This window comes from Lithobates pipiens, unplaced genomic scaffold (genome assembly GCF_037356315.1).
Source record: "Lithobates pipiens isolate NorthernLeopardFrog02 unplaced genomic scaffold, aLitPip1_a1.2 Scaffold_30, whole genome shotgun sequence".
Classification (NCBI taxonomy): Eukaryota; Metazoa; Chordata; class Amphibia; order Anura; family Ranidae; genus Lithobates; species Lithobates pipiens.
In genome coordinates this window covers 59,278,049-59,305,390 of record NW_027507791.1, presented here as the reverse complement: position 1 = coordinate 59,305,390, position 27,342 = coordinate 59,278,049, and the positions used below count along the sequence as shown (strand labels likewise).

At 42.7% G+C, this 27,342-nt stretch overlaps 1 protein-coding gene across 1 annotated transcript; it reads left to right on the top strand.

The window, feature by feature from the left end:
• Window positions 1–27,041, top strand: LOC143942889 (ETS translocation variant 3-like protein). Its single transcript, XM_077464295.1, has 5 exons — window positions 1–45; window positions 5,013–5,250; window positions 19,132–19,315; window positions 20,387–20,507; window positions 24,959–27,041. Exons 1-5 carry the CDS (start codon window positions 6–8, stop codon window positions 25,540–25,542), a joined length of 1,167 nt encoding a protein of 388 aa, XP_077320421.1. The 5' UTR covers window positions 1–5; the 3' UTR covers window positions 25,543–27,041.
• The last annotated feature ends 301 nt before the right edge of the window (window positions 27,042–27,342 follow it).

Here is a 27,342-nt window from a genome sequence, read left to right as displayed (position 1 = left end):
TTATAATGCACTGTGGTTGTGCACCCAGCTCATATTGGTTACCAGGTAAGGCATTGAGAAATTGCTCATATTATTATTACAATTTTATTCTTCTTAAAATTGCTTTCAATAACATTTGGTATATTTCAAATATTTTTGTTTCATTGGCTACAATCTGATATACTGCAACGCTGGTGTATTAAAACTTGCTTTATTAAAAGTGTGTCATAAATAGTAACTAAACAGATTACAGCCCAACTGTCATTTTTCTAGTACAGTTTGAAAAATACAAGCATGAATTTAACTTGCTTTTACTGAAAGGATGTTGGATTTACTATAGGAGTGGAGGCTCTTCACTTGGGAAAGTGAAAGTTCACTAAACTTAGTAAATAAAGCAAAGCTGTGATTATTTGAAATGCCCAGCATGAGTTTTTTTTTTTTAAGGGATTTGAGGTTGTGCACTTAGCTAGTATTAGTTAGTCGCATTCAGATACTTTCCATGGTGATTGGATTAAGGTGACTCAGTGTGGCTATCAGTGCTGGGGTATATGGCTGACAATAACTAGAACAGAAGAAGAAGATATGCAGCAAAACATCTTTAACATTACAGAACAGATTACAGACCAACTGCCATTCACTAGTACAGCTTGAAAAATACAACCATGAATTGAACTTGTTTTTACTGACAGTGGGGTTGATTTACTGTAGGAGTCTGGGCTCTTTACTTGGGAAAGTGAAAGTTCAGTCAACTTAGTAAGTAATATAAAACTGTGATTATTTACCATACCCAGTAGTACACAGAAGGGATCATTTTCTAAGGTAACTGCTGTGCACTTAGCTTAACTAGTAGTAGTTAGTTACATTCAGACACTTTTTATGGTGAATAGATTAAGGTGACTAACTTGGCTACCAGTGCTGGGGTTTCTTTCTTACAGTAATTAGAACTGAATGAAGTTGCTTGGATATGCAACAAAAAGTCTTCAACATTATAGAACAGATTGAATCCTAACTGCCATTTTTCTAGCACAGCCTGAAAAATACAAGTAAAGCCGCGTACACACAGGCGGATTGTATGGCCTACTTAGTCCGTCGAAACACATTTCAGCGGACAGTCCGCTCGTGTGTGGGCTTCAGCGGACTTTTTCAGCGTGCAGTCTGGCGTACTAAGTATTTCGGAATTTCCCTAATACTGTCCGTCATACTTTGGTTTCAGCGGACAATCCGCTCGTGAGTAGGCTAGTTCGACGGACTAAGAATGGCGCATGCTCAGAAAGGATTTACACGGCGGAAGGTTGCATTGCTGTGTATTGGACTTCCTATTTCTAGTCCCGTCGTACGTGCTGTACACGTCATCGCGCAAGCTTTCGACGGACTGTTTGTGCATCCGTGTGTGGTCAAGTCCGTTCATTCGAAAGTATGACGGACTGTCCGTCGGATTGTATGACGGACTAAGTAGGCCATACAATCCGCCCGTGTGTACGCGGCTTAAGAATTGAACTTGTTTTACTGACATTGAGGTTGAATTACCATAGGAGCAGAGACTCTTAAGTTGGGAAAGTGAAAGTTTACTTAGCTCAGTAAATAAAGTAAAGCTATTCTTCTTTTGAATAGCAAGTAGAATTACACAGGGATTGTTTTCCTAAGGGAACTGAGGATGTTTACTTAGCTTAGCTTATAGCACTTCACCGCTTGCCGACCAGCCGCCGTCATTATACTTCGGCAGGTTGGCTCTCTTGGGTGAATTGTTGTAGGTGTACGTCAGCTGCCTTAAGAGTGACAGAGGGGGCACAGCATGATGCCGGAGCTTATGCGTGTGGCCGGCAGACACGTTGTCCGCCGGCCAAATGCGATCGCTTGAAAGAGAGCCAGAACAGGGGTTCTGTCAATGTAAACAAACAGATCTCTTTTCTGACAGGGGAGTAGAGAGAGATCTGCTGTTCCTAGTAATCAGGAACAGTGATCTCTCTCCTCCTCCAGTCAGTACATGTCCCCCCCACAGTTAGAAACACCTCCCAGGAATAACTTAAAGCAGAGCGCCACCCGATTTTAAGACATTAGGCCAATACAATAAACTCTAACTCCTAATGTAAAAATTTAATGTTTTTTTTGTTTTTTTTTGCCATTGTACCTTACTTGTGATTGTAATCTTCTGTACTTCCTGTATCTCTAATGTTTGGATATAGGTGTGGTTAGTGAGGCTATTTCGTAATTTCCTGAGAGCCGCACTGGCTCCTGGGAGCTTGTGTCATTGTTCCCAGGAGTCAGGGTGGCAGCCTGGGGTGATTTATCGCGGGATTTCAGGTGGGACTTCCGATGACGCCACCTGTTGCGATGGCAACCTGAGCTGTTGACGGCGATCCGAATTCATGCGCGAGATCAGGGATACAACAGGGATACAACATGCAGTGCATGCTGGTTGATCAGCGGCACTGTATCCCGGAAGAGGATGCCAGTGGGCTTCACATGCCCACAGGCAAGATGAGAACCGCCAAAAAGAAGATTTAAAAGTACATTTTTAAAGAGAAAACTGACATCTTAAAGACATAAAAACTGTAACAAGTGATTTATAATTTTAAATAACTTAATCTATGTCATTGTACCAAAAAAAGAAAAAAAAATTTAGGCAGTGGAACCCCACTTTAACCCCTTGATCGTCCCCCCTAGTGCTAACCCCTTCCCTGCAGTGACATTTATACAGTAATCAGTGGCTATTTTTAGCTCTGGTCCCAAAAAAGTGTCATAAGTGTCTGATCTGTCCTCTGCATTGTTGCAGTCCCACCAAAAATTGCAGATCGTCGCCATTAAAAATTAAAAGGTGCACGTTGCAAGTAAAAATTAAATACATATGAAAAATGCCATAAATATATCCCCTAATGCTATAACTTTTGTGCAAACCAATCAATATACGCTTATTGAAATTTTTTTACCAAAAATATGTAGAACAATACATAGTGGTCTAAACTGATAAAGAAATTTGTTTTCTTGGGGTTTTTTTGGGATATTTATTATAGCAAAAAGTTAATATTGTTATTTTTTTCAAAATTGTTGCTCTTCTTTTGTTTATAGTGCAAACAATAGAAACCGCAGAGGTGATCAAATATCACCAAAATAAAGCTCTATTTGTGGGAAAAGAAGAGCGTAAATTTTGTTTGGGTACAACGTCGCACGACCATGCAATTGTCAGTTAAAGCGACGCAGTGCCGTATCACAAAAAAAAAATGGCCTGATCATTAAGGGGGCAAATTCTTCTGGTCCATGAGTGATTAAGAAACTATACAATTAAACAGTAAACTTTTAATACATTATCAAACACTGATAATATTGTTTGCATAAGGTTGATCATGCACATGCATATTTAAAAAGACATTTGTTAAACTACAGTTTTCTTTAAGTATATAAACCCTCAGCTTTTTTTTTTATGCCTAATACATTGATACAATAAAATAACAAAACGATTTGCTAAAATATTTTCCCAACACTTACCATTTACAACTTTCAATTCTGCTGGCTCCTGACCTCGTAGTGCTGCTTGCCTGAAATTCCGGTCTTCATGGGAAAGAGTTAACAGTGCACAGTGCAGTCTCCAGCCAGTCTGTTAGTGTGGATAAGGGATAAAGAGGGAAGAGCAGGGGCGTCTTATGCATCTTATGCAGGACATACATGGTCGAATTTTGCATGAATTTTGTTTTCAAAATCAGAACGTTTTTTTTTTGTGATCCAATGATGCCACCATTGATTTTCGAAATTCGGCCGACCAAGCCTTCAATTTTACCTCATGTTGCTACAGAAAATAATTTTTCGTGGCCGGGAATCTTCTTTTCTCTCACAGTCCCCAATATGTCTCCTGATAACAGAGTCTTTGGAATAACTCTGTACATGCTCAGTTTGGTGTATATTGCTAGAGAGTATTTTTTTTCCCTTGGGAGGGTGCTAGGGATGGGCTTTATGTCTGAGTCGAACATGAGTTCAACTCGAACATTGGCTGTTCGTCCATTCCCTAGAATAGCGAACAATTTGGGGTGTACGTGGCAAATTCGAAAGCCACGGAACACCCTTTAAAAGTCAATGGGAGAAATCAAAAGTGCTAATTTTAAAGGCTTATATGCAAGTTATTGTCATAAAAAGTGTTTGGGGACCTGGGTCCTGTCCCAGGGGATGTGTACCAATGCAAAAAAATGTTTTAAAAACTGCAGTTTTTTCGGGAGCAGTGATTTTAATAATAATAATAATAATAATTATAATAATGCTTGAAGTGAAACAATAAAAGTGTAATATTCCTTTAACTTTCGTACCTGGGGGGGGGGGGGGGGGGGGGTGCCTATAGTATGCCTGTAAAGTGGCGCATGTTTAACGTGCGTAGAACAGTCCGAGGGAAAAATTACATTTCTAAAAGAAAAAAAGTAATTTAAAAGTACTATCGCTAGCATTGGCTATAATGAATTGTCAGTCCGGCAATGCACATAAAAGTTCATTGATAAAAACAGCATTGAATTTCCCCACAGAGGAACCCCCGAACCAAAATAAAATAAAAAATTGTGGGGGTCCCCCTTAATTCCATTTCACAACAAAGTAATTTTGACCACATTCAGTTAGTAAAAATTCCCTTCCATCATAAAGATTGATGTTGCAAGGAGAACAGTAAATCAACCCCCAGTACCTTGAAACAAGTATGCGAGTAAGGTTTCCTGATTTTATTTTTTTATTACATTTTTTTAATTGGTTTCCTTGTCATTGTACATAAACAATACAATTATAACAGATATGGAAACAATTAACATATTATCTATAGTAAAAGGCATAACATACTCAGGTATAAAACAAACAAAGAGAAATATCCATATAAAATGCATTCACACTACTATTATCGAAGAGACCAATGCAGACATACAAAAGTAATATAAAATATATAAACAACTTTTATGCCTGCATGCTTTTCCTAGACAAGTGACTGGGAATTTGAGGATCTGCAGGAGTAGAATGCGTACTTCTCTTTGTACAAGTTTCTATTCATTAAAAACTCTTTCAATCATCAGGTCTGGCCTTCCCCGACTGGGCATACAAGGCAGAGTCGAGCCCAGGCTCCCGTCAGATCCAGCTGTGGCACTTCATCTTGGAGCTGCTGCAGAAGGAAGAGTTCCGCCATGTCATCGCCTGGCAGCAGGGGGAGTATGGCGAATTTGTCATCAAGGACCCCGATGAAGTGGCCAGGCTGTGGGGCCGGCGGAAGTGTAAACCCCAGATGAACTATGACAAACTAAGCCGGGCACTCAGGTGAGAAGATATCTCTTAATAACATGCAAATTCAAGCACCACCAGGATAGACAGGAAAGCTCTGATTTGGTAGAATGACTTATAACATATTTGAATTAACTTCTAGCCAACCGCAAATTTAAAACAATCAAAGAAAGTGGGAATTTTAAGATGCCAATGAAGAAAACATAAACCTTAGCAAATGGAATTTTTATTGACCAAAACCCAAAACAAAAGTTAGTTTGGAAAACAGTAGTTAGTGAATAAGGTCCCATTGGCGAGTTTTGTGCTAATTGGTGATTTCGACATGTTTCACCCATAGCTTCATCAGGAAACCTCAATGTTTAAAGACACCCATCCTCATAAACTCACAGGCTCACATACAACACCCAGGACTGACCCCCCCCCCTTGCCCCCAGGGAGATAGACCCCCAGCAGACACCCAAATCCAGCCAAGGAGAAGGAGCACAAAATGCAGGAGGAGGAGGCAGGGAATAACAGAAGTTGTTTATAACAATAATACAAATAATTATAGTAATATCATCAGTGTAACCCAACCCCCCCCCCCCCCCCCCGCCAGGGATGTTTCACAGTGGAGAGCAGGGGAACAGCCGGTAAATATGTAATTTACCATTCTTTACACCTTCTTTACACCTTCTTTAGAAACTGTGTTTACTATGCTTTGGTTTGTGAATGAACAGGAAGCCACTCAGCACAGAGCATTTCCAATTAATTTACTTTCCGGTGCAGCTGAGGCCGCAGAGAAAGTGAGACAACAGGGGTTTAGACCCCTGATATTTCACCAAAGTCAGTGGGGCTACGAAAGAAATTGTCAAAAAATATATATATATTGTAAAAAATTATAATAAAAAAAACTAAATTGTAAAAAGTAATAAAAAAAAATAATAATAATAATAAAAAAACTCCTGGCACCGTCCACTGCCCCAATGGCACCAATCTCTGCCCTACTGACACTGTCCACTGCTCTACTGACTGACACCATCCACTGTCTTTACTGACACGTCCATTGCGCTACATATTGTATATAAATACATACATGCAGGTGTGTTTGAGCTCTCCAGTGCATACCCTAATGCAATAGGCTGCGCACATCAATGATTATTATTATATACACATCACCTCATGATGGAGTACCATCTCAATGGGTAAATGAAGAAAATACATTCATGTGTACAACAAACAATGCCAAATGCATATACCGTATATACTCGTATAGGCCGACCCGAATATAAGCCGAGGCCCCCAATTTACCCCAAAAAAACTGGGAAACTTATTGACTCGTGTATAAGCCGAGGGTGAGACATGCCTGTCCATCCCTGTGTGTGTGTCCGTCCATCCCTGTGTGTCCGTCCATCCCTGGTGTGTCCATCCATCCCTGTGTGTGTGTGTGTCCATCCATCCATCCCTGTGTGTGTGTGTCCGTCCATCCATCCCTGTGTGTGTGTGTCCATCCATCCCTGTGTGTGTGTGTGTGTGTGTGTGTCCATCCATCCATCCCTGTGTGTGTGTGTGTCCATCCATCCATCCCTGTGTGTGTGTGTCCGTCCATCCATCCCTGTGTGTGTGTGTCCATCCATCCCTGTGTGTGTGTGTGTGTGTGTCCATCCATCCATCCCTGTGTGTGTGTGTGTCCATCCATCCATCCCTGTGTGTGTGTCCGTGCAGCCTTGTGTGTCCAGCCTACCTGTGTCCCGAGCCTCCGTCGTCCCGTGCCTCCGTCCCGTGCCTTGCCTCCGTCCCGTGCCTTGCCTCCGTCCCGTGCCGTGCCTCCGTCCCGTGCCGTGCCTTGCCAGAATCGCCGCTCTTCGTCGGCGCCCATTCCTGTTTTCAAAAGCCGCGCCTCCGTCTGTGATAGGCGGAACACTCAATTTCCCAGCAGTCTGTGTTCCGCCTATCACGGACATCCTCTCATCCTCGTCCGTAGTACGAGGATGAGCGGATGTCCGTGATAGGCGGACCACTGACTGCTGGGAAATTGAGTGCTCCGCCTATCACAGACGGAGGCGCGGCTTTTGAATGGTAGAATGTCCGCCGTCTGTCTGCTCGACACGCTGATCGAGCAGGCAGACGGCAATGACTCGAGTATAAGCCGAGGGGGGGCACTTTCAGCCTCAAAAAAGAGGCTGAAAATCTCGGCTTATACTCGAGTATATACGGTATGCGGTGGCAAGAAAGGTGGTCTAACCACCACACATTCACATTCAGAGCAAAAGAAGGTTGTGTGCTGTGAGTGAGCTGTCACTGACATCTTTTGGTCAAGCCTTCTGATTGGGAGCATGCAGGGTAGGCTTCCTTTCATGTGGCCGATGTGTGAGCCAATCACAGAGGTTACATGATATAGAAGCCATGCCTTCTCTGGAGAATAAAAGCCCTGTTAATAAGCCCTGGGTTGCAGCATAAGGGGTTAAGCGACCTTCATTTTAAAGGTTCTCTTTTTTTTTTTTTTTTATTACCACCTCAGCGAATCACCAAGAGAGACTTAAATCAACTTTACGTTCATCCCTGTCTCTTGTTATTACTCTTCACATCCTTGTGGCAATATCTTTTATTTGCATTTTTTTTTCCCCTTCATTAAAAAGTTTTAATTCAAATTTATTTTATTTATTAATTAAGAATATTTTGTGCCCCCGCCCCTTGTAAATATTTTCCCCCTCACCATTCCCACCCTCCCACTCCCCTAATATGTCAGTAACTTTCCTCTTCCAGATTTCTTCTATAACAAGGTCTTTATGGTCTTAATTGTTCTTTGTAACTCCATTCTCTTTTGAATTCTGTCCAACCTCTCCATTTTTTAATAAATGCTGCCCTTTCGCCTTCATCTCCAATCCTTAAGCTTTCCTTATTAAATATTTCCTCCACGGCATCTACCCACTCCCATGTCATTGGGCAATCTACATCCTGCCATTTCTTGGGAATCAATTTTTTCGCCGCATTTAGGAGATGGGGGATGATTGTATCTTGATATTGTTTAACCCCTCCCTCTGTACTATGAAAAAGTACCATCCAGGGATCCACCTTCATCGTTGTTTTAGTTTTTTCTTCTACCATTTGCAAGATCTTCCCCCAGTATATCTTAATTTTGGGACATTCCCACCACAAGTGTGTCATTGTTCCTAGTATTTTACAACCCCGCCAACACTCAGCCGATCTTCCCTCTTGATATTTAGCAGTTTTATCTGGGGTATTATACCATCGAGATAAAAGTTTGTAATTCATCTCGGCGGTTTTATTATCTATTGCAGAACTGTGTGTTAGTTTCAAAATTTTATTACCGTATATACTCGAGTATAGGCCGACCCGAATATAAGCCGAGGCCCCCAATTTACCCCCAAAAAAACTGGCAAACTTATTGACTCGTGTATAAGCCGAGGGTGAGACATGCCTGTCCATCCCTGTGTGTGTGTCCGTCCATCCCTGTGTGTCCGTCCATCCCTGTGTGTCCGTCCATCCCTGTGTGTCCGTCCATCCCTGTGTGTCCGTCCATCCATCCCTGTGTGTGTGTGTGTCCATCCATCCATCCATCCCTGTGTGTGTGTGTCTCCATCCATCCATCCATCCCTGTGTGTGTGTGTCTCCATCCATCCATCCATCCCTGTGTGTGTCTCCATCCGTGTGTGTGTGTGTGTGTGTGTGTGTGTGTGTGTGTGTGTGTGTGTGTGTGTGTGTCCAGCCTACCTTTGTCCCGAGCCTCCGTCCCGTGCCTTGCCTCCTTGCCTCCGTCCCGTGCCGTGACTTGCCTCCTTGCATCCGTCCCGTGTCGTGCCGTGCCTTGCCGCCGCCGTCCCGTCCCGTCCCGTGCCGTGCCTTCCCTTGCCTCCGTCCCGTGCCCTCTTCGTCGGCGGCCATTGTAAAGTTCAAAAGCTGCGCCGCTGCCTTCGCCTGTGATAGGCGGAACACTGAATTTCCCAGCAGCCTGTGTTCCGCCTATCACAGACGTCGTATCATCCTCGTCCGTAGTACGAGGATGATACGATGTCCGTGATAGGCGGAACACAGGCTGCTGGGAAATTCAGTGTTCCGCCTATCACAGGCGAAGGCGGAGCCGGAGGCGCGGCTTTTGAATAGAATGGCCGCTGTCTGTCTGCTCGACACGCTGATCGAGCGGGCAGACAGCGATGACTCGAGTATAAGCCGAGGGGGGCACTTTCAGCCTCAAAAAAGAGGCTGAAAATCTCGGCTTATACTCGAGTATATACGGTAATAGTTCCTTTATCTTTTTGTGCTCCTAATTCTTTTTCCCATTTTTTTATATATGGCGGCCCCTCCGGCTGACTGATCGATAACAATAACCCGTACATCTTTGAAATTGTACCTTTAGCCTTATCAGAGGTACAGAGCTGCTCCACCCCAGTCAGCTCATCTTCGGATCTGACTGGCTGAGGCAGCCCCTCTATGAAGTGAGCCAGCTGGAGATAACGCCATCTATCAATCCACGTCAATCCCTTGTGCACTAAATCTTCTAGTGATATAAGTTTCCCTTTATTCATAATATCTTTTATTTGTAATTTTTCCTTTTTTATCCAATTCCCACCAATTTCCCCATTTACCAGGAGTGAAAAACTCATTATCTTTCAACTCTATCAAAGGTGAATTATAGTGTCCGTTTAATCTTTTATACACCTCATCCCATATTTTGAGTGTAATCCGTGTCAATACATTCGTGTCCGGGTCTAATACCCTAAATTTTGGGGGGTTCCAAACTATTTTACTAAGTTGTGCCTTACTATATGTGCATTCTAAGCTTACCCACCTTTTCTCATCTTTTTTCTCCCTCACCCATTCGGCAATTCTAGACAATACTACCGCCTTATAATAATATTGCAAATCTGGGACAGCCAGTCCACCTCGGCTTTTCTCTTGTTTTAAAACCGTGTGGGAGATCCTTGTTTTTTCGTTGGTCCATATATATTTACTCATTAGAGTTTTTATCTTACGAAAGTAACTAGGGGGTATTGCAATCGGCATCATCTGAAATTTATATAAAATTTTGGGTAGAATAAACATTTTAAACACGTTTATCCGGCCCAGCCAGGATAAAGGTCTATTGACTACCCTCCTGATTTCCGTTCTAATTTCGTTTAATAATGGGATGTAGTTTAGCTGGTAGATCTTGCCCAAGGTGCGGGCCAGTTTTATTCCTAAGTATCTTAATTTTTTCACCCACTTAAATTTACAATACTCTTGGATTAGTTGTGCTTCTTGTTTACTAACGTTTATATTGAGAATTTCAGATTTCATTTGGTTGATTTTAAAATTTGATAATTTCCCATAGTCGTCAAGGGCCTCAATTATCTTAGGTATTGAGCTTGTAGGTTTACTAATATAAAACAATACGTCATCCGCATATGCTGCCAGTTTATGCTCCTCCTGCCCCGCCATAATTCCTGTTATCTCTGGATTGTTTCTGACTGTCGACAGTAGGGGCTCTAGCGCGAGTACGAAGAGAAGGGGTGAAAGTGGACATCCCTGTCTAGTCCCATTTTCCATCTCAAAGGGAGGGGAGGGAACCCGTTTATATTTATAGTTGCTTTTGGGTGATGGTACAATGATTTAATCCATTTGGCCATCCTTGGCCCGAAACCCATATTTTCAAGTGTCAGAAACATAAATCTCCAATCGACCCTGTCAAAGGCCTTTTGTGCATCTGTCGACAGTAATAAGGCCGGGGGTTCCGTCTCCTCCCTCTGAGATAGCACCAATAGGGTTCTAACCCCGTTGTCTTTGCCCTCCCTTCCAGGGACAAACCCTACCTGGTCGGGGTGTACCAGTGAGTTCATTACTGTCTTCATCCTGGTTGCCAGTACCTTGGCAAATAGTTTAGTATCTGCGTTCAACAGTGATATTGGTCTATAACTAGAGCACCTAGTCTTATCTTTTCCTTCCTTCCGGATGACAGTAATTGAGGCTATCAATGCCTCCTTACTCAGTTCGTACTCTGTCCCAATTCCATTCATATATTTACATGCCATCCAGGGCTTTTCCCCTGAGCTGAATCCATTAACGCCTTATTTATTTCTGTTTCTGTTATGGGGCGATCTAAGTTGTCTTTATCTATCTCATCAATCTTGGAGAGTCTAGCTTTCTTAAGATATGCTTCTGTTTCTTTTATTTTCCCTTCTATCTTCTTCTCCTTGTTTTTCACTGCGTATAATCTCTCGTAGTATGCTTTGAATGATTCTGCTATTTCTTTTGTGGTATACACCATCTCCCCACATTCCGTTTGAATTTTCTCTATATAATTAGTAGCTTTTTTCTTTTGAAGCACTTTAGCTAGATATTTGGTGGGTTTATTCCAATCTTGATACCGGACTCTCTCTAGTTGATTAAAAACGTTTTTTGTTTCTTGTTCCATTAACCTCCGTAGTTCCTCCCTTTTAGATAATAATTTTTGGTATACTTTTTTATCCACAATACCTTGTTTGTGCTGTTGTTCTATGTTCAAGATTTCTTCCCTTAGTTTATTACTCTTTGCGGTACGTTCTTTTTTTTTTTCCCATAAGACATGTCCAGATATCCCCTCAGTCTCGTTCATTGAGAAGTATTTTTCTAATTCTCCCCTTATTACTTCACCTCCCTCTTTATCTAGAATTAAATCTTCGTTTAGCCGCCACCTATTAACTTGATTATTATAGCCAGGGATTTGCATTTTCATTTTTACAGGAGCGTGGTCTGACTGTGTTGTTATTTCAATACTCGTTTCTAGCACAGTCTCTAATACTCTATGTTCCACAAAGATATAATCTATCCTAGAATAGGTCCCGTGCACAGGGGAGTAAAACGTATAGTCCCGTTGTTTTGGATGTTGTACCCTCCATACATCAACTAATTGACTATTACTCAGATTTAGATTTTTTTTTTTTTATTGTGCGTTACTCCTTCCCTGTGCACGGGATGTACTATCTAGTCGAGGATCCAGACAAAAATTCAGGTCTCCCATCATTACCACATATCCACTTATAAATTCCTGCACCTTGGCCAGTATTTCCTGTAGAAATTTTATAGGATTATTATTCAGGGAATAAATGTTAATCAAGGTATATCTTATATTTCCTAATTTCCCCTTTAGGAACAAATATCTACCCTCTGGGTCCGTTTCTCTTCCCTCTAGTACGAAACGAGTATTTTTTCCAAATCCTATTGCTACCCCTCTCCCCCTGTTTGTAATTGTGTCGCCATAGTACCAACTCGGGTAATTTTTAGAGTAAAGCCTGATCTTTGAAGTATGTGAAATATGTATCTCTTGTAAGAAAATTACTTCTGCCTTACATTGTTTTAATTCTTCCAAAATGTTATACCTTTTTTTTGCTGTATTGAGGCCCTTGACGTTATAGGACAGAAAATTAATCTCCATTATTTTATTATCCATATTTTCTATTTAGACCTTGTTTTTTATTCTTTTTCCCGAGGATTTTACTACTGACATTACCCCCCCTCACCCCCAAACCCTCCCCACCCCCCCATCGCCCCAACCCACCAACCCCCTCCCCCCCTCCCCTTTTTGGCCATGATTCGGCCCTCGACTCGTTAATGGACCTGAGATCTCTGTCCATTTCCAAATCTTTGATGTTCGGAGGTGGATTGCTCTTGTTCTGCCTCCCTACCCCCTCTCCTTAGATGTAACCTTCAAAAAGGAGGGGGGTAATGGGCCCACCTACCCTCCAGCCACGATTACCTACAATCTCCTCCCCGCCCCTCCCCGCACCAATTCCCATCCCCCCTGTCCTATAACCAAAAAACCAAACTCTCATAATTTTTCCCCATGCACATCTATCCAGCCTGGAAGAGTTGGGGCTTGGATTCCCAATTTGTCACAAAAGTCTCCTAACTCTTCTGGGAAACTCAGCCTAACAGATCTTCCATCTTTATATGCTAAAAACATGCCGGGAACCCCCAACTGTATCTTATATTCTTGGCTCTCAGCTGTTCCAGTAAGGGTTTTAAGAGGCGTTTCCAGGCCAAAGTTTCGGGTGCTAGGTCTGGGAAGATTTGTATCTCAGTTCCAGCATATTTTAATGGGGCTATTCCCCTGAGTTTTCTCCAGATCTCCATTTTGTCTTCATAATGTTCGAATCTAACTATAATGTCACCTGATCTTCCAGTTTCCTCCAACTTTTTCTTCCCGACCCGGTGCACCCTTTCAATCCTGGGAAATTCCTCCTCTCCTCTCCCCATTATTGGGCTGAATATGTCTTCTATAATTTCCTTTAGCTCCTCTTTCTTGTTTTCTGGAACCGCTCGTATTCTCAAATTTTGTCTTCTATTTCTATTTTCTTGATCTTCAAGTCGGTATAGAATGCTTCTCTGATTTCGATATACTGCTTTAGTTTGTTACTGTACTTTAATTAAGTCTTGAGCTTGTATATTAATTCTTTCTTCTACTGCCTCTACTCGTGTTAGTAGATGTCCCAGGTCACTTCTTAGCAAGCTTATTTCTGATTTTAGAGCGTTCTCTAATTTTAGAAGCATCTCCCTCATCATCCCTTTTATTATCGCCTGGTCATCCACTCTTTGATCTTCACTTTTACTTAGTTCTAGTTCACTCTCAGTGGTTATTTCGTCTCGAGATTGGTCCGAAGCTTCCCTAACTTTTTTCCCTGTCCCCCTATCCATCCCCAGGTTGGGGGGTGGTTTTTCCTTCTCGCCCCCCTCGGACTGGCTCCTTGGGTCATGTATTGTTTTATAGTAGTTTCAGTAGATGTATTTTTTGGAATCTTAGGGCCGCCTCCCTTGGCGGTTTGTTTTGAGGATCTACTCATACTGCTTCTCTTTTTCTCACGTACTCGTTTCCCCAGTTTGTTAGTTTCAACAATTCCCTGCTCCCCTGCAGGGAGTTTTTTCAGATATTCCGTTTTCACTTTTCAAAATGGCAAACAACAACACTCCTCAGTCAGCATTCTTTTTTTTTCCCTGATTCTGATTTTCTTGTTTTAACTAGCCGCCAGTATTTGGAGAGTGCTATATTATTAACCACCTTGCCACCTTAACTATTCCCGCCAGTATTCCTGTATATCGCTCTCAGGCCAACCTTCCAAGTGCATAATATCTCGAGTTGTTCCTTCACGGCCGTGATCATATCTATCTGGGGGTATAAATTGCCATTTAACCCTTAGCCATCTATAGCCAGCCGCTATAATGATCTACTTGTTAGCAGCTAAGTTTTACCAGACTAAGATATTATGCGTAATATTTCCTGGCTATTACTACGATGTTAGTGAACAGTCAGATGGGTATATAATTCATCTCTCCAGTAAATAGGGAAAATAGTAAACAAAAGTAAAGACAGAGAAGAAAGAGAAAAAGATCCAGTACAGCGGTCAAACTTCTCAGTTCTAAACGTTGTTCCTCTGCGTGGCGTAATACTGTCCAACCTGGTGATCTTTTGTAAGCTTCCAATGGATGGCAGAGGATTTACCGGGTAAAAAAATAAACACAGGAAAATACAGAGCAGCAACTGAGCTTATTAGTCCCATGCGTTATTCCCCTGCATTTCCTGACATCATCCCACCCGGTAATCTTATATGAGCATCACAGGGTAAACGTCTGCTTATGTTCAACTCGAAGTTTTCCAATTATTTTATCCTTTATAGAATTTCCTGCTTATTACTGTTTGGTTAACATTTGTTTCAATATAGATCATATATAGATAGATGAAGAAAAAAAATAAAAAAATACCGGGCGACAGCCCAACTTATCTGATCCAAGTATTGTTCCTCAGTATTTCCTGATGCTGTCCACTTAAAGCGGGATTCCACCCTAAAGTGGAACCTCCGCTGATCGGATCCCTCCCCCCCTCCGGTGTCACAATTGACACCTTTCAGGGGGGAGGGGGGTGGAGATACCTGTCAAAGACAGGTATTTACACCCACTTCCGGGCATAGACTCCCGTGGGAGTCTACGCCATTTCCTGCCCTGCCGCGGAGATTTCCTATTGCGCGGCGCGACTTGCGCATGCGCAGTAGGGAACCGGGAAGTGAAGCCGATTCGCTTCACTTCCTGATTCCCTCACCTAGAATGGTGGCGGCAGCAGCCGAGAGCCGAGCGATCGATCGGCTGCCGGCATCGCTGGAACCCGGGACAGGTGAGTGTCCATTTATTAAAAGTCAGCAGCTGTAGTATTTATAGCTGCTGGCTTTTAATATTTTTTTTTTTGGTGGAATCCCTCTTTAAGTAAAGCTTATGACCGTCCATATTGACCATCTGCTTAAGAGCAAATAGGAAGTTTTACAAACAATTTATATCATAGATGCTGTTCCCAACTTCCTTACGGGAATCCGTCACGAGCGGTACTTATTGTGTCCTGGCCGGCGGGTAGGCAGGTGTCGGAGCGGGCTCATGCGGCGGCGGGCTCGTGCTGTGGTACACCGAATCTTGTCGGAGCTTCTCACCCTCCGATCGTCTCCTCTCGTTTCTTCCGCACGCCCTCTCCAACGAGCCTCCTCAAACCCCAGTCATGACGCCATCCCGCCATTTTAAAGGTTCTACTCATTCTAGAACCAGTAACCAGGATTGGCCAAAATCAGGAAATTGGCAATCCACCTCACCAATAAGGACACAGACAAAAACACATTTTCCATAGAATGGGGTTAGAGCTTGCTGTCTGTTCCTTCCTGACCCAGTGACATTCCCTCATTGCTTGTATGTGTGTCACCTGAGCCCAACATCTTCCTATTGTTGTCACAGGCAGAAATAATACCCTATTACAGACAAACAGAGGCACTAGATCTTCTCTTTTTAGTACCCAGTATTAACAAGAACCTCCTCATTGATCATGCTAACTAGCTTTGGTTTAGGCCACTTACTTATACCAGGGCCCCCCTGCATGGGGAAGGTCTAGATCAGGGGTCTCAAACTGGCGGCCCTCCAGCTGTTGCGAAACTGCAATTCCCAATGAGGCATTGCAAGGCTGACAGTTACAAGCATGACTCCCACAGGCAGAGGCATGATGGGACTTGTAGTTCTGCAATAGCTGGAGGGCCACCAGTTTCAGACCCCTGGTCTAAAGGGAGGTCGTACTATACAGAAAAGAGCGAAAAAAGAACGGGTTGGGATTTTGAATGAAGCACCTCGGGGCAAGAGGTGCTTCCATCCCTAGTTGCAATGTGAAGAAAGAGGGAGTTTGGGACTTTGAATGAGGCACCAAGAGGAACCGGATGTAGAACAAATCCTTTATTATTAAGCCATAAACATGACATTATGCGGTGAAGAATGAAAATTGCAGTCAAGATGTTATTTACAAAAACTCAAGTAGAAAAAGCATTAAACACAAGTGGTATATGATATACAATAACATTCCGGAAACTTTTTAAAAGAAGGAGAAATAAGTGTCCTCATAGATGCTGTCATCAGGCTGTGCATCTTTGTAAGCTTGACGCATTTCGGGGAATAATACCGCCTCATCAGGAGCTGATGCATATGACACATCTGTGAAAAAAGTATATATCATTGACTATATATTGACCCCAATCACCAACGGAGATATAGGGGAAACGGAGACATAAACGGGAAATTGCCATTGAATCACTACTCACTTGACAGACTCAACATGTCACTGGCGATCACCGAGAGATCAAGGGGCACCATAAATGCCTCCCTCGGGAGCTGAGGTAGGAGGAACCCCCCAGGACAGGAAAACAGAGCAGGGCAAATACCCCCCAACAAGGAAAAGAAATCTCCACTGCTGCGGCCGGTGGTATCAGTGCGGACTCAAAACTGTCTATGGGAAATATAACTGATATAAGTATATGGTAAAAAAAAACATCCGTATATTAATGCCAAACAATAAAAATAAAAATAGAAATAGAATAAAGGAGCCCATTGTTAAAACAGAAAAAATATATAAATAATTGTTAAATTCATGAACAAAAGAGTAGAAAATAAATACTAGAAAAAGGGGCAAATAAGGCAGCATATAGGCCCCTGGATAAGCTGGGAACAGATAGTAATATGGAAATGGGGTGACTAAATCACCACCCACAAAAAGTATATGGTAAAATACCCATCTATTTGTTGGCGTTAAATAAAGATAATAATAATAAAATGAAGGAGCCCATTGTTAAAAAATGAAAATTATTTAATGGATAATTGTTACATTCATAAGCAAAAGAATAACAAATAATAATTAAATACTAGGAAACGGGGCAAATATAACAGCGTATAACCCCCTGAATAACCTGGGGGCAAGTAATAATAAGGGGATGGGGTGACTGAATCACCACCCACAATAACCAGTATACCTGAATGAGTCCTATATCAAAGTATACGGATCTGTAGAAACCGCAACCAGCAGCCACAAGCAGTGAAGACAAACAAACCGAGCAGGGATATAAATAGCCCGCCCCACCACCCGAGGGTCCTCCCACCAGCGTCACGTGGGCATGGTGTGAATGGAGGAGCGTTCCCACCAAGCAACGTGAGCCGCCCACACAGCGTGTGAAAGCCCCTCCCACAGCCAGTGCCTGATGGTACATATCGGCCGGCGCTGCGGCATCCAGAAAACGGCGTCCCAGCGGCGGCCCAGTATGTGGCGCCGATGCGGAATGGATGCAGTCTCCCCCCACCCTGAACAAGCCAATCAGCGAGAGGGGAGGCGGGGGGCCGGCCAAAGGCACATCGCAACTCCCGGAAGTGGAAAACACACCGATAGCCCCAGGTCCCTCGGATCCTGCCAGAAAACTTGAGAGTATTAATATGAGAAAGGAATATATATACACATGAAATCTGAACAATCTAGAACAGATAAAACACCACAAATTGCATAAAGTTTGCGATTAAAAAATCGCAAGAGAGCCCCGATAGGGAAAATTATTATATATCATATACCACTTGTGTTTAATACTTTTTCTACTTGAGTTTTTGTAAATAACATCTTGACTGCAATTTTCATTCTTCACCGCATAATGTCATGTTTATGGCTTAATAATAAAGGATTTGTTCTACATCCGGTTACTCTTGGTGCCTCATTCAAAGTCCCAAACTCCCTCTTTCTTTACTATACAGAAAACGGAGGCACCCCACCAATCCAAATTTTATTAAATAAACGATAAAAAATAAATACAACACATTTCAGGGGTTAGGAAACCTTCACCAGGGCTTATGTGTTGTTTAATTATATATATGGCTGAACTCTGAACAATTTTCTGCTAAAGTCATATAATTTGGATTTTACTACCGCCACTGACAGTTTGTGCAATGTAAAGCTCAAAAAGTACTATGGCAGTGTCCATCTAGTCCATCTAGTTCAACCAATTAAAAAAAAAAAAAAAATCATACAATTCCATATACACTGTTAGTAGAGTGAGGAAGGGTTAGAACTTCCAACAATGTTTTATTGCACCTGTTCCTTCCTATTCTGGTGACAACCCCATTCATTTGTTCATACGTGTGTCACCTGAATAGGAAGTGTGAGACAATCTCCCCAATGGTGTCACAGCAGAAATATAAGGCTAAAATATTCCCACTCTATCAAGAAAAAGGTAATTTTTTCAATAAAGGGTTGGAGAGGCTTTAATAAAGGGTGCATCAATATGGTCATTTTATTTTCTCATGATTGGAGGTGACTGGTTCAGCAGAGTTGCGTAATGTCCTAACAATAAATCAACTTGTGAATGATAAAGGTAAAAAAAATTAAGTCTGATTGCATTAAATTATTATGTACTGAAATGTAAATAAATAAATAAATTATATATATATATATATATATATATATATATATATATATATATATATATATATATATATAGACTGCACAACTATAATCTGCTCTCTTAAATTTTAAAAAGTATGATAGGCACTCTAATAGGTGCTATGCAATAAATGTACATATATACTATATTATATTCAAGCAACATTTTTATTTTTCATCATTAAATGTTATGCTTTCAGATATTACTACAATAAGAGAATACTGCACAAGACAAAAGGGAAAAGATTCACATACAAGTTTAACTTCAGCAAACTTATCTTTGTGAACTACCCAGTATGGGACATGAGGTGCCACTCACAGTCCCTTCTGCTTGGGAACAATATGGGTCATACAGCTGTACTGCCATCTGGTGTTCAAAGAGAGGTAATGCACGGACATTTCTCTAGTTCCTTTTTAATACATTTGTACATATTTCATGCTAGAAGAGAAACTACAATGATAATGATGACAATGGTGATAATAATAATAGTAACACATGATAATAATTATTATTATAATTATGACATAAACATTTCAGTTTGACACTTTTTTTTAATAAACTGGTGCTTAGATACACTTATTCACTTAGGCAGTGCATGAACCAATGCTCATCTAAAAGGAGTTGTAACCCACAGCAATCAGTCAGAAATAAGTTTTCACTAATCAGATTACAATGATGTGTAAAATGTAATGTAAACATAAAAATTACATTTGTGGTTAGTAGAATAAAATGCTCCTTACATTGGTGGTCAGGAGAAAGAATGCTTTGTACACTGTGGGAGAATGCGCCTTACGTTGGTGGCCAGTGGGAGAATGTCCCTTACAATGGTGGTCAGTGGGAAGAATAGCCTTTACATTGGTGGTCACTGGAAAGAAGACCCCTTACATGGGTGTTCAGTGGGAAGAATGCCCCGTACATTGGTGGTCAGTGGGAGATTGCCTCTTACAATGGTGGTCAGTGGGAAGAATGTCATTTACATTGGTGGTCAGTGTGAAGAATGCTCCTTACATTGGTGGTGAATGGGAGATTGCCTCTTACAATGGTAGTCAGTGGGAAGAATGTCCTTTACATTGGTGGTCAGTGAAAAGAAGACCCCTTACATGGGTGCTCAGTGGGAATAATGTCCTCTACATTTGTGAATGCTCCTTACATTGGTGGTTTGTGGGAATAATGTCATTTACATTGGTGGTCAGTGGGAAGAATTCCCCCCTTACAGTGGTGCTCAAAATGCCACCCTTGCAGACAGCTAAAAAAAAAATCATTGTTGTTATGCAGCTGGCTCTGCCAAGTGGCATTGGTCCCAAATCTATGAAGGCCCCATCAAAGGTTATGTCAACTAACCACAGATCAAGGAGCTCTTAGCACCCTCTGAAGGGACCCTGGTTGAGAATGGTTGGTCTATCTTTTTATCTATAAAGCTTTTTTTTACAATGTTCCTCTTACCCTCACTACAGGTGTTACAGAACACTCTCCTAGCACATAAGCTCTTCGCAGACCAACTTACCTGCCGCAGAGTTCCCCAGAATCCGATGGAGTATGATAACAGCGCAGGGAAGAAGACGCTGGGAGCTGCAAGTAAGTCAAATAGTAATTGGTTATTCTAAGCCTTCCAACAGTCATCTTCCCTCCAGCAGTGCCCAGCTGTCAGGACATGGATTTCTGGTACCCGGACCTTGGCACACTATGAGGCTCCCAGCACTTAGGGGGAGGAAAGAATGGTTCTCTAGTCCAAGGCAACACCATAGGCCAACTCCACACAATATTTAACTCTAGATGAACACAGGATTAGGATCCCCTTTGCATGGCAATCATATTGTGCCAAGGTCTTAGTGGCAGATCTACCCTGCAAATTTTCTTTTAATAAAAATGCTCAACGCATGCATATTTTTACAATTATAATTGTATGAGCAGATCTGTCAACCGACTTTGTTTAGCCATACGTTTATGACCCATCTCCGTAATATCAATATCTGTTTACTATTAGCTTTTCACGCCTTATTGGTGTGTTTCCATTCTATGTACATTTGAAAAAAAATGAAAGGGTATGTAAACCCTAACAATGAACTTCTCTTATGTTCTACCGTTTGGCCTGTTAGATGTACCATTGGAAGTGTTTTGTTATAATTGTTTGATAAGAGCAGACAATAACCGTTGATCCTGCCAGAAAGCTTGTGAGCTGACACCTTCCATATAACCCACATGCTTAGATACGAGTATTTTGCCCGCTATTTTTCTTTTACATAGTTTTTTCAAAATAATAAAGTCAAAAGAAATAGTAAGCAGTAAGGAAAAGGAGAATATTTATGCAGCTAGCAAGTAACGTAAGGCGGTCTCCCATCCAATTACTGACCAGACCCAACCCTGCTTAGCTTCTAAAATCAAACAAGTACGATATTTAGGCAGTTAGTAAGGTAAGGATGTACGCCAGGTTCTTTTTATAAGGTATAAAAAGAAAAATAAGGTGTAAAAAGAAAAGTGCCTAGGAAAAGCACCTAAGTGATCAAGAATGGATATAACAATCTTATAATGTGCAGCACCCTCTAATGTGCTAGTGTAGGTAATGTTAGGATTTTTGTTAGAATGGTTAAAATGTTTTGGCTTGGCTGGCAGACAAGTCTGTGTTTGAATCTGGGTTGGGTGAGTGATCCAGAGAGGCTGATATGACTCAACAGGCAGCATCTCTTGTACCTCTCCCCTCCTTCTGGAACTTGCTGGAAACCTCCGTAAGAATGGGAGGGAGGTTAGTAGGAGCTGCCTGGAGTATTCATGAGGGCCCTGACCAATCCCTAACAGATGGGTTGGCAGGGGGCAGGTGCCCTCAAATACTTAAGGTCAGCCCAGAATGGCAGAACAATTCAGGTGGAAGCTGGAGATGGAGTGTTAGGAGGCTGTCGGTGGGCCTTTGAGAGTAACCCCCTAGTCTGGGGGGTGACCTCAGGCCTGGGAGCCCAGGTGCAGGAGGAATCCTCTGATATCCCAAGGTAAAATTGTGTCCAGTGGCATGGGAGCAGGTGTGAGAACAGCAGGAGCCAGTGAGCACATCCAGGAGATCTCCAGTGAGAAGACAGCCAGGTGGGCTGGTGAGTGAGACAGTCAGGGAGGACTGAGAGGCAGCCAGAGAGGACTGGGTAAGAGCAGTCTGAGATGGATGCAGAGTCAGTCTGGGAGGAGTCTGGGAGGACTGTGGAAGTTTAGCCAGGAGGGATAGTGAAAGGGGCAGCTGCAGCCAGTTGGGCTGGCAGTGCCTGAAGAGATGGTGCTGGGATCAGTAGCCACAGAAGGACAGCTGGGCATTAGGATTTGCTACATAACCATGGGGCCCACGGTCCCCGCCTGTAGAGGGGCATATACTTTATCTAACTGGGCATTTTTGTCAGATCATCTAACACGGTGCCATCTGGTCCTGGGATTTTTGAACTGCAAGCAAGTGATGTGCTGAAGGAAATTGAGGCGTGTGTAAATAGACTGTACAGAAGAAGTTGTCCCTGAAGTTTGCAAGTCAAGTGGGCATCCCATATTACCCCTACCCCCCTCAATAAAACACACAAAAAAACAAAGCACTGGACTGTTTCCTGACTACAGTGTGATTGTGAAGATGCAGTGTGCCTGGCTGTGCAGGGTGGGGGATCCCTTTCTACTTGCGGCTTCTTAGTGGGTGCTCCACAAATGAGAAACCAAAGTGTGAACAATATACTATAGCAAATACAACCACACAAAAGCATGACTATAAGACGTGCATAAAACGTCCCACAAGCATATGACTCTTCTTAGTGATAAATAAAAAACTCCAAAAGTTATCCATGTATACTGTTCATCCAATAGTCAAATATATCACCACATGTTGCTCCAAACTACCACTTTTGCACACTCACCAGCTACTAAGCTGCATCAGAAAGGCAACAGACAGCGTTTTTAGAAAACATAAGGCATCACAGTATGGGAATCCACTTGCATTGTAATCCTCCAGTCCAGGGGACCGCCAGCACCGCCAATATATCAAGCCCTAGGACAGTGATGGCGAACCTTGGCACCCCAGATGTCTTGGAACTACATTTCTCATGATGCTCAACTACACTGCTGAGTGCATGAGCATCATGGGAAATGTAGTTCCAAAACATCTGGGGTGCCAAGGTTCGCCATCACTGCCCTAGGAGGAACATTCACCACTCCGGAGCCAAAGAAAAAGGTATATAGTGTAGTAGTTTATTTGTAAATTCAGTTTCTATCCATCCATTAAAGGAGTTGTAAAGTTCGAAGTTTTTTTATCTTAATGTATTCTATGCATTAAGATAAAAACCTGTGTGTAGCAGCCTCCACAGCACCCCCTAATTACTTAGCTGAGCCCCATCTCTCTCCAGCGATGTCCACGAGTGTCTTAGCCATCTGGGACTCTCCTCCTGATTGGCTGAGACACAGCAGCAGCGCCATTGGCTCCCGCAGCTGTTAATCAAAGTCAGTTAGCCAATCAGGGGAGAGAGGGGGCTGAATGGACACACAGAGCTGTGACTCAGCTCGGGTGCCCCCATAGCAAGCTGCTAGTTGTGGGGGCACTCAACAGGAGGGGTCAGGAGCAGTGAAGAGGGAAATGAGAAGAGGAGGTTCTGGGCTGCCCTGTGCAAATCCACTGCAACAGAGCAGGTAAGAATAACATGTTTGTTATTTATTTTTTTTAAACGAGACTTTACAATCACTTTAAATCCATGCATCAAAGTTTACAGGTATAGCAGAGTGTAAATCTACCATGTGGGTACAACCACTTAATTACGTCGGTCCCAGAAGTGACAGCGTGGTGTCAGCTTGTAGCTCCGCCCAACGCGTTTTGTGCACATGTAGGTCTTCTGGGGATACTAGCTAGCTATTTATTTATCACTAAGAAGAGTCGCATGCTTGTTGGACTTTTTATGCACTTCTTAAAGTCATCCTTTTGTTTCATTGTTTTTGTTATAAATATATTGTTTATACTTAGTTTTTTCATTCCAGAGATAGAACAGGCCTGGAGCAAAGGGAACTTGGATGGAGGACCCACATGACTGGGGGTTGCTGTTAGTGGTTGCACAGGGTATCCTGGAAGGGTGGTGGTTGAATTTTTTTTAGAATGCTTTTGGTGCAATGAGAGAGATAAAAGGTGTGGTTTACATAGGTAACATGGTTAGTGGGGGTGGGGATTAGTCAGTTGGGGGTGAGCAGGAAAAGAGGCAACACCATAGAAACTTTATGTTTCTGTGTTGCACACACAATGAAAAATATTGATTGATTACTGGGACCGCTGCACTCAGCTGCCACAGCGAACGGCCCAGAGCTGGCTGTGCTCCTGTGGGGGTCAGGGTAGGTTGCTGCTTCCCCTTCCCCTGCCGGTCCACATGCAAGGAGGTCTGTGCCTCCTGCATGCTTCAGACAGGAGGAATCCCCCAGGGTGAGCCGCTACTCAGGGAGCCCGATTGCGGACCCTCCAGCGCCCAGGGCAAAGAGACAGGCTCCTTCTCTGGCCACTAGGGCTGGGAGGAATCCCCAGCATAGGCGGGACCTGGCCCGGGGGGGGGGGGGGTGCGCTCTGCATCCCTCAGGGTGGCCGCGGCCATTGTGCACAGCAGTATCTGCTGGCTGGCAGATGACTGAGCAAGTCAGGTTCCCTCTCCCGTCAGTGACTCTCCAGTTCAACTCTTCTGCTCCCACCTCCCAGAAATAATTCAGCAACCTTCTAGTCTTCTAATCTCTAATATATCACAGATCAGGGGTTCTGAGAAGGATGAGCGGGGTGAGCTGAGCCTCCTGAATAATTTAGTTGAATGACTTTAGTGCTTCTTCTATGAACATTGAGAAGGTATTTACTCCACAGGGCCTGCAGCTACAGAGGCCAAAGAGAGCTTGTATTAAGCTCATTTTAAACCTGGTAAGCATGAATAAGTAAATGGGTGTCCTTTGCCTGACCATAGCTTCACTTTAAACGTCAGCTGAGGTATGTTTTTAGTTATATACATTATAGACCTCTACTGAGAAAACCTATTTTTCTATTCTTGTTTTTCCAGGGTGCAATTTAGTTCCTACTCCATGTTTCTCAGGCTCCTGCTGCTACTTTGGCCTGCGCAGTGGGCGTTTCCATTCACCTGGCACATCCACAGAGCTTCACAATCCTGGGGTAGCCCTCCACCCTGGGCGACCTCTCTACTCTTCTACTCCAGCCACCCTACCAGGCTCAGTCGAGTGGCCACTGTGTGCCAGCCACACGTTCCACCACAGTTTAACGTTGATGTCCTTGGAGGAAAGATTTCAGAGCCTTGGCCATAGGGGGATACATGACAGGTTAATGGGAGGCAATCACTCAAACTCCCTTTTAGGGCAACAGACCATGCCACCCATGGAGAACCAGCCTATCATATCACCTGTTTTGGAGGCCCAACGGGCGAAAAGCAACTACCAGCCAACTTCAACTGTGAAACCTGACCCAGAGAACCAGTATAAGCCTTTAGAAGAGGACAGCATGCTGAAAAACTGTAAAGAAACCATAAAGGTTTCTTTAAGTCCATCTGAAACGCACATTGTGCAAAGTAAGCACCCAGTGGAAGCGGGCCAACCATTTACCACCAAGAACTGGCTGCTGAAACCTGCCTAGGAGTCTTTGGCATAAAAGATCTACTGACATTAATTTCTATGTAAAATGTATATGTATAATCTTTAAGCCTCAGAATCAATAATCAGAAAGCTAAAGAAACTCATCAGTAGGGTTAACATTCTCAAGTCAAGACAACACAGTGGGGTTAGTTTGTGAAAGAAGTAGAGGAAGTTCATTTAGCAAAGTGCATGATAAACTATATGACCAAATGTTTGTAGACAACTGACCACCACACCTTTCATAACTTGTACGATATCCCATTTCAAAACCACAGGCATTAATTTAGAGTTTGCTCCCTCTTTTTTGGTATTACAACCTTTGTTGGTATTACAACCTCTACTCATTTAGGAAGGCTTTCCACAAAATTTTAGGGAATCTTAGGGAAGTCTTAGCCCTTGTACACGCGGTCAGACATTCCGACAACAAAATCCTTCTGATTTTGTCCGAAACTTGTGTTGCATACACACGGTCAGACAAAGTTGTTGGAAAATCCGATCGTTCGGAACGTGGTGACGTATTTTCGTTACGACGGGACTACGTTCAGGCTAGTAGGCAATAGCTTTGGTCTAGGAATTTGATCTGAGCATGCGTGGCACTTTGTCCGATCGGAATTCTCTACAAACGATCGGACAAAGTCCGATCGGATCATGTTGTCTGAAAATTTTATAGCCCAGCTCTAAAACTTTGTTGGTCGAATATTCAGACGGAAACAGTCCGATGGAGCCCACACACAGTCGGATTATCCGACAACACGGACCGATCGGACATTTTCCGGCGGAATGTCCGACCGTGTGTACAAGGGCTCGGGGAATTTGTGCCCCCTAAAGAACAATTGTGAAGTCAGGTTCTGAGGTTGGATGAGAAGCCCTACTTGTATGAGAAGCAACTGGCATTCCCCATTCATCCCAAAGATTTTCAGTAGGGTTGAGGCCAAGGCATTGTGCCTGCCACTCTATTTCCTCTACACCAAACTCATTAAACTGTGTTTAAATGGATCTGACTTTGTGCACAGGGTGCAGTTATTCTGAAAAAGTTGACTGAACTAAACATAGCTTTATTTTTTTTGTTTCCTTATTTGCTCCGTAAACAATGACTGTGCTAAGTGAACAACCTCTACTCCTTGAGTAATTCAATCCCAATCTCTTTCTTTCTGATTCCATCTAAGCTATCTCTGAAAATATGTGCTTGTTGTCTGTTGACAATTCACTTGGGCGAAGTCTTCTTTTACTTCTTTTTTGGCTACTGACTGTCGCATTTTCCTGTCCCATTTGCCCGACACCTGAATCAGTCAACTAAACATTAAGGATTGAATTTATGTAAATTGTCAAAACATTACTTTTTCCTGTTTTAAAAGGCAACAACAGTTAAAGAGCCCCCATCTGATGTATTACAAAAAGGGTTTGTCCAGTTATGTAAGTCTCTATATTATAAGACTGCACCAATGTGATGGTTGTATATAAATGTAAATTGCATATTTATTTAAAAAATGTCAATAAAGATGTGACAACCTGATTTTTTTGTGTGTTTAAAGTTCAAAAAGAGAAACATATGCTTTGACCATTCAGTAGCAGCATCAGTGTAAAAGCTGCCTTTTGCCTACCCCCAACCTACTAAAAATTCTGTGTCCAGTGATCACAGTGAGCGTGTGCCCTTCTTGCCCAAACCCACTGATATTCACCTCTCCAGGGATCCCACGACACTCATTTCTTTGGTCCCCAAAATAACTAATGTCAGCAGGTGTCAGAGCCTAGAGCAGTCATTCTCAACCAGAGTTCTGTGAAACCAGGGGTGGACTGGGCC